Consider the following 12668-nt stretch of genomic DNA (forward strand, 5'->3'; position numbering starts at 1 on the left):
GGTAACACCAATGACAAATAAATGACTCATGGATTCTTTATTAAAATGTATAAAAAGTTAAAAATAGATTAAGCTCCCCATTTTGCAGATTCATAGATTTGACAAGTTAATTAATGCTATTAAAGAAGTTTTGGGTATATTAAAGGAAGTTCATTTAAGCAAATTTCCATCACCCGAATTCCACCTTTTCTGTAGAATGACCCATATGAAATCCCAAAGAAAGCCAGACAGACTTGCATTTGAACTTGGTCTGCCTCTGTACCTTCCGCCAAAGGGGGTGTGAAAAGAGAAAGCATGTTGAGACTCGGGGAGCGATGAACATGGTGTCTCAGTTCTGTCTTTCCTGTCGTCTCCTATTGCAGGGAACGGCGTGTGCAACTGTGGAAATTGTGAGTGCTGGGACGGCTGGACAGGAAACGCCTGTGAAATTTGGGTAGGAGAGGAGTATTAAACCCGTTGGACATTTAAAGACTGGTTGTGTTTTTAATCCATGCAAAAGGAGGGAGAATTTATTCTGAGGAGATTTGGGTTTCATCACAAATGCTTTAAATTACAAATGTGTGGTTTCTTCAGCACTAGATGAACAAAACAGCTGCAGGGTTTGGTTTTGTTTTAAGGCAGATGACTTCTATAATCCTCTATAGATTTCTATGCAACTATATAAATATACAGAGGCGGAAAAAATTAAGAGACCACTCCTTTGGACCATGTTTTCCCCATTTCAATTTTCAGTGAATAAATGCAAATAAAAACACATACAGCAGGTGAAATAAGTATTGAACACATCACCATTTTTCTCAGTAAATATATTTTTAAAGGACAAGTTCGGTGTTTTGCACTTGGAGCCCTGTTTTCGGATTGTTTGTGATGAAGTGGAACGGTTTTGACTGAAGTTTCAACATGTGCGGCTGCCCCGAGAATTTTCGGGTGTTTGTGTTTCGGCTCCTACCTTTACAGTGGCTGCGTGGGTGCACTGGAGCAGTCCTTCCTGGAATGCATTGAACTTTCGTTTGCAGAGACGTGAAACTCACCGAGTGGTCGGGGGTGATCACTGATGTGCTCACACAAAAATCGCTGCAAAATACGCATTCCAACAGGTTTTATTGTAGTTTTGTCCAACTCCATTGACTTGTATTAGATGTCAGGTACGGTATTACTCCGCGCCGGGAACTTTGTTTTTATTCTTGCAACTGGCAAAGGTGGATTATCGCCACCAACTGGGCTGGAGTGTCTATTATTCAAGGTCTCAGCGGAAGAATGTACGGGTGTGAGGCGTTTGGAAAAATAGGTCCACAAGTTTACAACGAAAGGCTAAAACATCTTTTAAAAGCATCTTTTGCGGCGATTTTTGTGTGAGCGTGTCGGTGAACACCCCTGACCACTCGGTCTTTGTAGACGAGGGTTTGGTGCATTTTGGGAGGGATTGTTCCTGTGCACCTGTGCAGCCATTCTGGAGGTGGGAGGTGATGCAATAGGCACCCGAGGGTTCTCGGGCCAGCATCATGTGCCCGGACTTCGGTCAGGGCCGTTCTGTTTCATCGTGAACGGTCTGAGGGCAGGGCTTTGGGTGTAAAATACCGAACTTGTACTTTACAGGTGCTATTAACATGAAATTTTCACCAGAAGTTCAAAAATGGTGACGTGTTCAATACTTATTTCCACTGTACATTCCTATAAATAATCAACGTATATTTACTTGAAGTGATCCCTTAATTTTTTCTGTCTGTATATGAATTATATGTATAATGATGCTTATATAGTCTGTTGACAGACACAAGTAAAAAGAAATCCAAGCTAATGGAAAGATAAGAACATTTGATGATTATTCTGGATTTTTTTTTCAAAGCGCTGACAGTGTGCTGTTTATATCTTTTATATTTTTTACAGCAAGTTTCCATTTGAAATGTGCCATGTGAAACACTCTTAAGTTGTAAACAGCCTGTTGGCAATAAATATAACCTGATCTGAGATAATATGAAATCTTTATATGCAATGAAATAAAGTAATTTTACAGTGACCCTGTCAAACGTGTCTTTTATATTGCTTCTTTTTATTTTAAAGATGGTTATGGTACTGATAATAATGAGGGCTTGTGTGCATGACTCAAAATTGTAATGCAATTTGTGGTATTAAAAAATAAATGTGCTAAAATAATGAAAACTGAAATATAAATGGAAACATTACTAATATAAAAAATAACAAAAAAAACCTCATCCATTTTTTACCTTCCCTCATGTTGTATGAGTTTCCTTATTCATTTAAACACAAAAGAAGAGATTTTCATAAATGATATTAACCACACAGTTGACTTCCATACTAGGAAAAACAAATACCATGGAAGTCTATGGGTACCGTCAACTGTGTGCTTACCAACTATGATCAAGATATCCTCTGTGTTAAACAGAATTAAGAAGCTCAAACAAAATAAGGGTTAGTAAATGATGACACAATTTTCATTTTTGGGTTAACTATCTCTTTAAAGGAGGGGTGCATGATTTTTGAAAAACACTTCGGAAAAGGGAGTCGGGCCGAGTATCAAAACACACTTGTATCCAGTCAGCAGTAAGGTGCATGTCTACAAATCAACATCATTGGCTGGGTTGCGTAGGTGGGGCGGGTCTATTAAAATAAAGTCCAGACGAAGAGTTTGGTTCCAAAACGCAATAAAAGCCATTTCAAAAAATAATTAGTCACCGCCAAAATCAGTATTGTATCATGTCAGGTATTCTGTCATCTTTTCTCATTTTTTTCCCAATACGCGATAAACGCCACTCCTCCTTCTCTGCAGAATGCAATAAATCTGCTTAACCAATTACAGCGCACCATTCCATGCATTGTAAACAACAATGGCAGCGTGTTGAATACACACAGAATCCTCGTTTTTTCTCATCCACTTTGTACTTTGTGATCAACAAACAAACAAAAACAAAATAATACTTTTGTTGGCATTGAGAAACCTGTGGTGGTTTTCTGTGACGGGAAAGAAACGTTAGCCATCAAAATCGAATAATTTACGTGAGAGGCACTCCAACGAAGGAAAAATTACGTCTGTTGCTTGTTCTCCTGACAGCATCAAGCTTCTGTCATGGTAACAAATTGACCCCAGAGATTCTTATGAAAAACTTTTCATTATTTTACTCGAAGCCAACAAAAATCAAGCAGGACCAAAACATTTTACAGCTGATCGCTGTCAAAAAGTTCAGCGATGACGTCCCAAATATAACAGCAGCAATGACAGAGTTCTTAATATGACTAAGTGAGTGTTTTGATTAATGCCATTAATGTTTATTTTTTAAATCAGTGTATACCACGGTTCAACTAAATGAATATAACATGGCAAAGATGCATGCACATTTATATATTGATTCAATAGATTTATAGCATTTTGGGGGGAAAAAACTTGTCATTATTGCATTTGCGGAAAAAATAATCCGTTTTTATAATTAAGCTTTGAAAATCAAATTATGGAGTAGAATTTTTTATGTTTTTATAACCTAATGATGCTATGTGAAAGTTTGTAACAGAAAATAGTGGTTTTCATCTTGTCACTTTCTTGGTATAGAAAACATATTTTTACTGAAATTAGTCAAAATTAATTTATTGCGTTTTAGAACCAAACTCTTCAGATTCTATAGGGGTGGGGCGTTTTTTTTAGGTGATTTCAAATGTCAACATGGCTTTCAGAGATCATGCACCCAGCCTTTAATAGAATAATCAATGTTAAACTCATTTAACTAACACACATTTCAACTAACTTAACCAACTAAAACTAAAATGAATAACCAAACGGTGAGAACCACAAAAGACATTGGCCCTGGAGGTGACCATACTGGTGCAACTGTATACATATACAAATAATGCATCAAATAAGATTTCAGTACACCTTTATATAAATATTTTATTCAATATGTTGTATCTGTGTATACAACAAACACAAACTGTACAGTGCAGACAAACTCTTTGCATATATGTATGTAAAATTAGCAGAACATACCAAGTCCATGATACACATAGCCTACAACATGCAGTTCTTATATGCCACCCTCGTCCCATGCAACAGATGAATTAACTGTCAACTTAACATTAAAACTAACCAACAGACAATGAAACCCTTCCTTCACCACTAAAAAAAGAAAGATCCACAGAAATGATCAGTTGTTCAGTGATTGCTCCTCATAACGATTAAACAACACCACACACACACACACACACGCACACACACAACCTGAATGGGACAAAAACAAACACGGACATCTGAACGAGGATAAAACAAACAAACATACTAACAAATGCACACTTACCAGTCACTTACAAAAATAAATTCAACCTTCATAAAACCAGTTACTAACTGGTTTGCAGGGCAGCTGTAGCCCAGCATGTAGAGCTCATTTGAGTGAGTGATTTGTTTCGGGTGGACGTCGGACACCAGCCTCCGATTTCAAATATGAAGCTACTTTATCAGTATAGTACTGCATCTCATTCTAGCATTAAAGTCGGCTTTGTACAGACAAGTATTTAAGTTCTAACTAATGTGCTTGAACATTTCCTTATATGAAACTAGCTCATAATCCCGATAAATGAAAACGTAGGTCTTTAAATGAAGTGTAATATATTTAGCAGCATAGCCTCGGTCTACTTCATAACATTCTAAACTGTATTCATCCAAACTATGAAAACTCTTAAAGCAAGACAGGCTTCATGTCAACTCGGCTGATAATTGTGCCTAATTGTCCATAAAACGCCATGAGTAGATGACAATTTCAAACGCAAAGTGCAATGGACTCAATCCCCAGAGTATGAGAGAGCCTTACTGTATATATTCATGCCCATTCGCTGTAGCCCCTACACCTCTTAAACTAGTTTCTTACCCAACCCATACTTTGGTCTGTAAGAAAAAACATGCAGGTGATTAGTAATAGGTACCATTTACTAAATGAACGATCTTCAAGTTTTTATCGATATATACGGCCTTTTGTAATTCCTCTCCCCTAGTCACAGTGAGGAAAGAACCGAAGAGGACCACCCCGGAAGTTACAGAAATTGTTCGGCTGGATTCTCGGACTTTGGTAAATTTCAAGATCAACCTCTCTGGGTTAAACCTTGGATTGGTTTTGTGGGTGAGCCTGCTACTGAATTTTCGCGTATGTGTTGGCGTCTGGGGCATGAGGCACCTTTAACCCAGCACAGACTACTGGGTACGTTTTTGCATGCTGGGTTAGAGGTCATCACAGGCACATGATGAGCAGTATTGGACTCTGCATGCTGAGCTAGGAAAAACCCCTCTCATTTCAGAATCGTAATATCTGGTAGTTAAAAATCTATGTATTTATTTATTATATAATATTTTTGATTTTTCTAGTATTTTATACAGTGAAAACATCGTTTTATATATATATATAAGCCATCTCTTGCACTGTGTCAGCGCCGCAAGAAGAAAACATAATACTAACCTTGCCCATGCCTTAGCTGTACAAAACACGTGTGCAGCCAATGGTAATGGTGCCTACTTACATTGAGCCGCTTTACCGCACAGGCCTGATGAAGTAGACTGTATTGACGGCTGCCACCCGCGTCACATTATTTCAAACCACTACAGTATACCATACTTCAGAGGAGTTGGCATGTTAAAGAGGGGCCTTGACCAGAGGCCTACAAGGCCTATAGATATTTCTAGAGCCCACGCTCTAAATTAAGAGCAAAGAAAAGTGAAATTCTGGGGTCAGTCTGCACCATACTACTACTGGGAACTAAATAATGATATGTACTGTATATAGATCCCCAGCACATGCCAGCTCCTTTATCGACTATGGAGGGTGTGACATTAACTGTTTAAGTGTTACGCCCTTTCAAGACAAGAGGATGAGAAGACGTGAACCTTGAATGATGAGTTTAATTCTCTGTTTAGGTGGCTCCGCCCTTATAGTCCTCTGCAGGTTATCGCGCACGTTCGAAGATGCATTTCCGGAAATCCACTAAAAATTTACACATAACTGTGACGACAAGATAGGTCGCAAGTAACCGACAAAGGGGACGTTTTGGAATTCAAGCTTTGGAGAGAGTGAGGGCCACCGACGAGAAAGAGACACGGGAGCTTACTTGATAAAAAATCGCGGATTGCAGTTTACGTATATCTTTACAGTATAACCCAGAACGTAGCTGGTTTTACTGCGTACATATATAGATATATATATAGATATAGAAAATAGATCTGAAACGTACGTTCTCTGCTGCGAGAGGGTTCGATAAAAGGGCTATAACAGGTGACTGTAAGCAGGCAAAAGAAACCGCCACGCAAGCGCCCGCGGTACACAATTTAAATCTCGTGGATTGTCTCGATTACAGAAAAAAAGATTGGTTTTGTCATAAAAGGCATTCCATATCGGTTAGGGCATTCCATGGTGAGAGTTTAGCTGGTTTCATCCAGTCGCGTCCTCCAACGTGCACAGCGGACCACGCTTCCAAAGCCAGTCCGTCGAATTAGATCGGAACAGTCAGCGAGGTGAAGGAAGGCGGAGGGAAAGGAAGGGAGAGAGCAGAGGACGCCCGGACCCGATCCACAAACGCGGAGAGTCTGACAAAAGGAGTGCGCCTCTCCAGAGTTGAGTGCGGCTGAGCTGAGATCTGGCTATGTTGTTGGTTTGGTGTCCTTGCTGACGGGTTTACCTCCATTCATGACAGCTGGCTCACTTGTGCTTTTACTGGGATGCACAGCGTGTTTGGGCACCGTTTCCCCCACGTCATGCAACGATGGCTCGCGGTACATAGCGACTGCAAAACACATCAGAGGAAGGAAGAGTCAGCCAGGAAATGTTGTACTTATGACATAAATACAGCTGCCTCATCTGTTTTTTTTGGGAGGGGGGGCTCTCACACAGCAAACTTTCAAAGCAATACGTTTGATAGAGCTTAGGCAAGTCCTGGCAGCCTGTCATCCTTTCCCTAGTTTTGATGGGAAGACAGTCTGATCTCTAAGGAAATATCTGACTTGTACTGCTTTTCTTTAGTTTAAAACAACAAAACATTTTATTATTAGCGAAGCGTCTGGGTGATTCTCACGAAATTAGACTTATGAGGTGTCATGAAACATTTTGAAAAATGCAATGTAAGAGTATCAAAATAAGAAGCATACAGTTACAAATCTTCATGTACTATTTTGCACATGATTTCAAATGACATCATACAAACCAAATTTTGTTGTTTTTTCCACATTTAAGTGGAAAATTTCATTACCGCAACGTGTCCATGACTGGATTTGGGTTCTTTGACATGTAAATATTTATAATTAAAAAATCTAAAAAATAAAAAGCTTCAGTGCATGTTATACTATAAACTTTTACAGTAAAGAAACAAGTGGTAAATCGTTGGTAAATGCATTGGGAGACAATAATAAGGAATATAAATGTGAATATGTGGAGAAAAAATGTATCATCCTCCGCAACAATTTTCAATCATTGTTTAAGCCCTCAATGAACTAACATTTTGTTGGAGGGGACATAATTGACTGTGACACACAAGATGGCTACCAGGTAAGCATTTCTTATTTTTTTCTCTCCAGATAAAAGTTGAAATTTAGTTTGTCATAGTACCTAGACAACTTTTTAGTTCTCATTACCGAAACATGAGTTTGTAAATGCATATAATTAATGTATTATCATGTAGCGGTAATGATAATTCTTGATAATGATAATCTAAAAAAAGTAAATAATTCTATAGGAAATATTTTTTTTAAATCCTCTAAATATAATGGTTATAGTAAGTTCAGACCTTAATCTTATATGTGCAAAAATCTTTAAAAAAAATCTGATGCTGGACACCTTCTAAGTCTGGATTTCGTGAGAATCACCCATCTACAATGCAGACTACTTGCTGGTGTTGAGGTATTAGTAGAGAAATAATAAATGACCGGTCTAAATGTGTGCATCTGTTCACTGCAATAAAGCGTCTTTGTCTGATCTGTGCCCCACAAACCACGGCTGGAAATTAAATGGGCCACAGATCATTACAGATTATAGCTTAAACTGTATATGAAGCATTTTTCTCACACCAGCCAGACATTTCAGTGTGGCCATAAAAGGAACTGTAAGGAATTAAAAAAAACCTTATATGGCGCTTTTTTATTGCATAGTACCCCACGGTTTGGTTTGGTTTGGGTTGGGTCAGCTCACCTCACTTTGGCTTGGTTAACTTTTCCATCGAGTTTAGTAACACTTCGGAGTGGGGGAGATTTTTAGGCGCGTCGTTATATTTGCCTACTGCTGTGACATCATACAAGTGAGAGCATTGCTGTACATTCCCATACATTCATTTATTTCTCAGTCCGCCACAAAATTAACATTGACCACCACCAATAGATGTTTGCACATTGGGTTTATCGCTACCTCTGTCTCACATGACAGTTTTTGTACAAACACCTGTGGGGTTGGTTGACGCGCTCCGCTGAGCCTCATTTAAGTTGCATTTAAGCATACACTCACCTAAAGGATTATTAGGAACACCATACTAATACTGTCTTTGACCCCCTTTCGCCTTCAGAACTGCCTTAATTCTACGTGGCATTAATTCAACAAGGTGCTGAAAGCATTCTTTAGAAATGTTGGCCCATATTGATAGGATAGCATCTTGCAGTTAATGGAGATTTGTGAAATGCACATCCAGGGCACAAATCTTCCGATCCACCACATCCCAAAGATGCTCTATTGGGTTGAGATCTGGTGACTGTGGGTCCCATTTTAGTACAGTGAACTCATTGTCATGTTTAAGAAACCAATTTGAAATTATTCGAGCTTTGTGACATGGTGCATTATCCTGCTGGAAGTAGCCATCAGAGGATGGGTACATGGTGGTCATAAAGAGATAGACATTGTCAGAAACAATGCTCAGGTAGGCCGTGGCATTTAAACGATGCCCAATTGGCACTAAGGGGCCTAAAGTGCCAAGAAAACATCCCCCACACCATTACACCATTGCATTAATGAGAAATTGAACAGGTGTTCCTAATAATCCTTTAGGTGAGTGTATATGCGGACGTGCGCGTTGCAAATGTGCCGCCACAAATCGTAAGTCTGGAAAACACTGGTATGGTGTTCCTGATTCTCAACCTGTGGATGTTTTTCGCAACTAAAAGGGAGTTTGGGAACTTACAGCAAAGCACAGATGACAACAGGTTTACTCGAGACTAAAGCTAATCTTTTATAGCGATGGTAGTGACGATTCTCTCAGACCAATCAGTGATCTTATGTGTTTTGCGTCACGTTTTGGTATCAGCTCGGGTCGCTTGGAACCCTGATCGAAGTGGCAAAGTATTGGGTATTACGTACTGCACTCAGTGGAAAAGCCCCCAAAAGTAAGTTGACTCGACCCAAACCGTGGGGGACTATGCACTGGAAAAGTGCCATAACATTACAAATATAGTCCGTGGACATGCAGTTTTGCTTGATGTTTCTGCATGTTTGCCAGTATGAATTATACAGTATAATGCATAATTTTATCCACATCACATAATACACTTTGCATCTAAGCAAAGAACTCATGGCCTCATGACATTACAGCACAGATGCTGGATCTACATTGACCAATCACATTTCTCCTTTTTGTTGGCATTGAAGCCACAGTAGATCTGCTCACATTAGACTGAACCCTCTGTCCAGTCCCTCTGAAGCAGTCGGAGACTGTGAGTCATAACGCTGTCAATTAGTGTGTCTCTCATCTCATTTGAGACTGCTGTCCACTTCCTCTCATCTCACCTCTTTTACATCAGCTCCTCTTGATCTTCTCCCTTTCTCTCTCTCTCTCCGCCTCCCCCTCTCAGCTTCCTACATCTTCTCCAATTTCTCTGCCATCATCTTTCTCTGCCTCCTCCACTCCTACTATCTCATCTTTATCTGTTTCTCATGTGTCCTCTTATCTTCTACCTCCAACATTTCTACAGTAGTCTGAGTTGAATGCTTGGACTGGAGTGTTTTTTGTACTAAATAAATGCATGGAAAATAACCGTTTCCCAAAAGGACCATCCATAAACTGTTCAGAAGTTTGTGTTCACTGTTCACAATAAAAGCTTGTCTCTCTGGGACTTGTGCATTTCATTAGGATTCTTAGTGTGAACATTTCATAATGGACATTACCTTCTAATGGCTTGGGCAGGAAGTGAGCAGCTGGTTTCGTTTTCTTCACCCGGTTCCCCTTCATGGCCTGGCCATCTTTATTCAAGCCCAGGAACCACGCTCTCCCCGACTCCTGCTGCCTGTACAGCATGGATGAGTAGATCACATAGTAGTTTTCAAACACAGACTCTTTAAACTTGCATTCCGGCGTAAACAGTTCCTGGAAAAACAAGAGGGAAACAAGAAGAGCACTCATTAGAGCAGAACACGAGTTCCCAATTTTGCAACATTATCAGCTAACTTATTTTGATTATAAATATTCAAAACTATTAATTTAAGAAATACAAATTGTTAACATTGATATAATGTTGTAATATATGATGTAATTAATTTTTCTTTTTTTATCTGCTTGATTGACAGTACATGCATTTTAAATGTTTTTGGAAATTTGTTTGAATAACAGATGTAGACAGAAAAGGGAAAAATTTGTGGGAACTCCACAAAAAAGCAAATGATTACATACAGTACTGTTTAAAAGTTTAGGGTCAATTATTCATCCTCTATTAATATTTTCTCCACATTTTCGAATAAATGTAAACTAATATAAAAGATGGAATAATATAATTGTGGCTATGCTGTGACAAAAAAATCTAAATATATCAAAACTAAACTGACACAAAAATGGTCAAAATATGTAAACCAGCTGTAACTGGGGCAATACCCTTTCAAAAGTACAACTTTGCACTTAAAGAATTAATATTAGTTCCTCAGAGGTATATTCTGTATTGGTACCAAAGAGAGCTTGTTGATACCTCAAAGATACATATTGGCATCAAATGTATACATATCTACCTAATGGTACATATTAGGTGTGTTCAAGATCATCTGGCCCTGCACAGACCCAACGGCGAGGTTTGCCGCTTGCAGTCGAGGGAGGATCTGAATCCGGACACCTGCTGCTTGCCATAGTGACGTATGTTTGGTGATTCCATTTTTTCATCGCGAATGAAGTGAGTTAGATGGTGAATTTAATAAAAAGTTGCAACCAGAAACATTTTATAACGAATATTTTAATTGCTGCTTATACTGTATACCCGAAAATAACGGGAAACAAGCCTACATTAATAAAATACCAATAGAGTTTGGTATTTTCATTTATATTTTATTACACGACACGATATAACATATTTAAAATGTTTATTAGTGGAACTATAGGTTGGATTGAACTTGAAACGCACGTGATCAGTGAGGCGACCAATCACGAAGATCTGTGTCGTCAGCCGCTCTGGAGAGGCTGCACAAGCTGAGCTAACCAGCTACTCTTGAAACGCTCTCGCGGTACTTTAAAACCATATGACACAGTCACGTACCTTCAGCGCCAGCTCAAGTCGGACAAAATTACTAACCAGCATGCACTGCTTTAAGTCAGCCGCCGATCTGTCTGCGCAGCTCCGCATGAAGTCGAACACACCGATTAGGACCTAAAGGATGCCCCAGGGACAGCTGGGGTACATATTTTGAACTTTTTTTGTAAAAGTGTATATTAAGCATTTACAAAGTATGTTACTTTGCTTTGCCTAGAAGTTAAAATATATTTTAAAAATATTAATTTTATTAAAAAGTTTAAAACAGCTAAAGTAGTTGCTTTGTGGGCTCTTTTAGTGCTTTTTTGTCATTATTCAGCCCAGTAACCCATTTCAAAAACTTGCTTTTTTAATGTAATGTTACTTTTCTAAGAAAAGAAATGAATGTATATAGCATGCCTTCTGATGAAATTAGAATAACGAGAAACATCTCAAGTAAGTACTGGTACTGGGGAGGGGAATGTTTTATGGCATTTTATAAAATACATTTATCATACATTTTATGTAAGTAAACCTCAGAAAAATAAGGCTACTAACCAAAAGCACTACATTGCATACAAAGAATTTTCTTTGGGGGTCCCCAAGGGATGCACCATACACAAGGTGGGAAAAATCCCCAAAAGTTTTAGAACCACTGCCAGGAAACCCTGATTTAAAATAATATAGGCCTGGTTTCACAGACAATGCTTAGCTAAAGCCAGGACTAGGCTTTAGTTGAATTAAGATGGTTACGCATCTTTTTTAAACATGCCTTAGGAAAAGACGTCAGTAGTGTGTATCTTGAGACAAATGAATGGCACTTGCATATTTTAAGATCTGTCAATGCAGGTTATATTCGGTTGAGACAGCTCAAACATGTTTTAGTCTAAGACTAGCCTTAAGCCTTGTCTGTGAAACCAGGGATAGACTTTTGTCAGAATTATTTTGAACTTGAAGCAAATGAAAGCGAGAGCTGTTGTTTTATTGTTTGACAGTAACAATAAACATCAAACATCGACGTAAAAACCTGTTTACATTCATGTCAAATTTAACTAAAATCTATAAATGCTGTAATTACACCTCTGTTGGTCAGTACAGTGTTTTAGTTTGTTTGTTTGTTTGTACAGTATGTATGAAAATTAATAGCAAAAACTGTTAATAGGAAACAGAGAGCTATAGTACAGTATCATGTCAGTTCCTCTACATTTTCCTATTTTCAGCATGA

The 12668-nt window shown here is 38.6% G+C and overlaps 2 protein-coding genes across 3 annotated transcripts in view; one reads left to right on the top strand and one right to left on the bottom strand.

Annotated features, from left to right (window-relative positions):
• itgbl1 (integrin, beta-like 1) overlaps positions 1 to 2017 on the top strand; it is a 74233-nt gene extending 72216 nt beyond the window's left edge. The window contains exon 11 of the mRNA XM_055215330.2: positions 363 to 2017. Within this exon, the coding sequence (XP_055071305.1) occupies positions 363 to 451 (89 nt within the window). The 3' untranslated portion in view covers positions 452 to 2017. The remainder of the gene's footprint in view (positions 1 to 362) is intronic.
• Positions 2018 to 3878: 1861 nt separating this feature from the next.
• Positions 3879 to 12668, bottom strand: part of fgf14 (fibroblast growth factor 14) — a 157092-nt gene continuing 148302 nt past the window's right edge. For both annotated transcript variants that reach the window (XM_055214694.2, XM_055214693.2), the window contains exons 4-5: positions 10122 to 10320; positions 3879 to 6768 (exon numbers count right to left, since the gene is read on the bottom strand). In XM_055214694.2, coding sequence (XP_055070669.1) covers positions 6626 to 6768; positions 10122 to 10320 — 342 coding nt within the window. In that variant the 3' untranslated portion in view covers positions 3879 to 6625. The remainder of the gene's footprint in view (positions 6769 to 10121; positions 10321 to 12668) is intronic.

This window comes from Misgurnus anguillicaudatus, chromosome 17 (genome assembly GCF_027580225.2).
Source record: "Misgurnus anguillicaudatus chromosome 17, ASM2758022v2, whole genome shotgun sequence".
In the NCBI taxonomy this organism is placed as follows: Eukaryota; Metazoa; Chordata; class Actinopteri; order Cypriniformes; family Cobitidae; genus Misgurnus; species Misgurnus anguillicaudatus.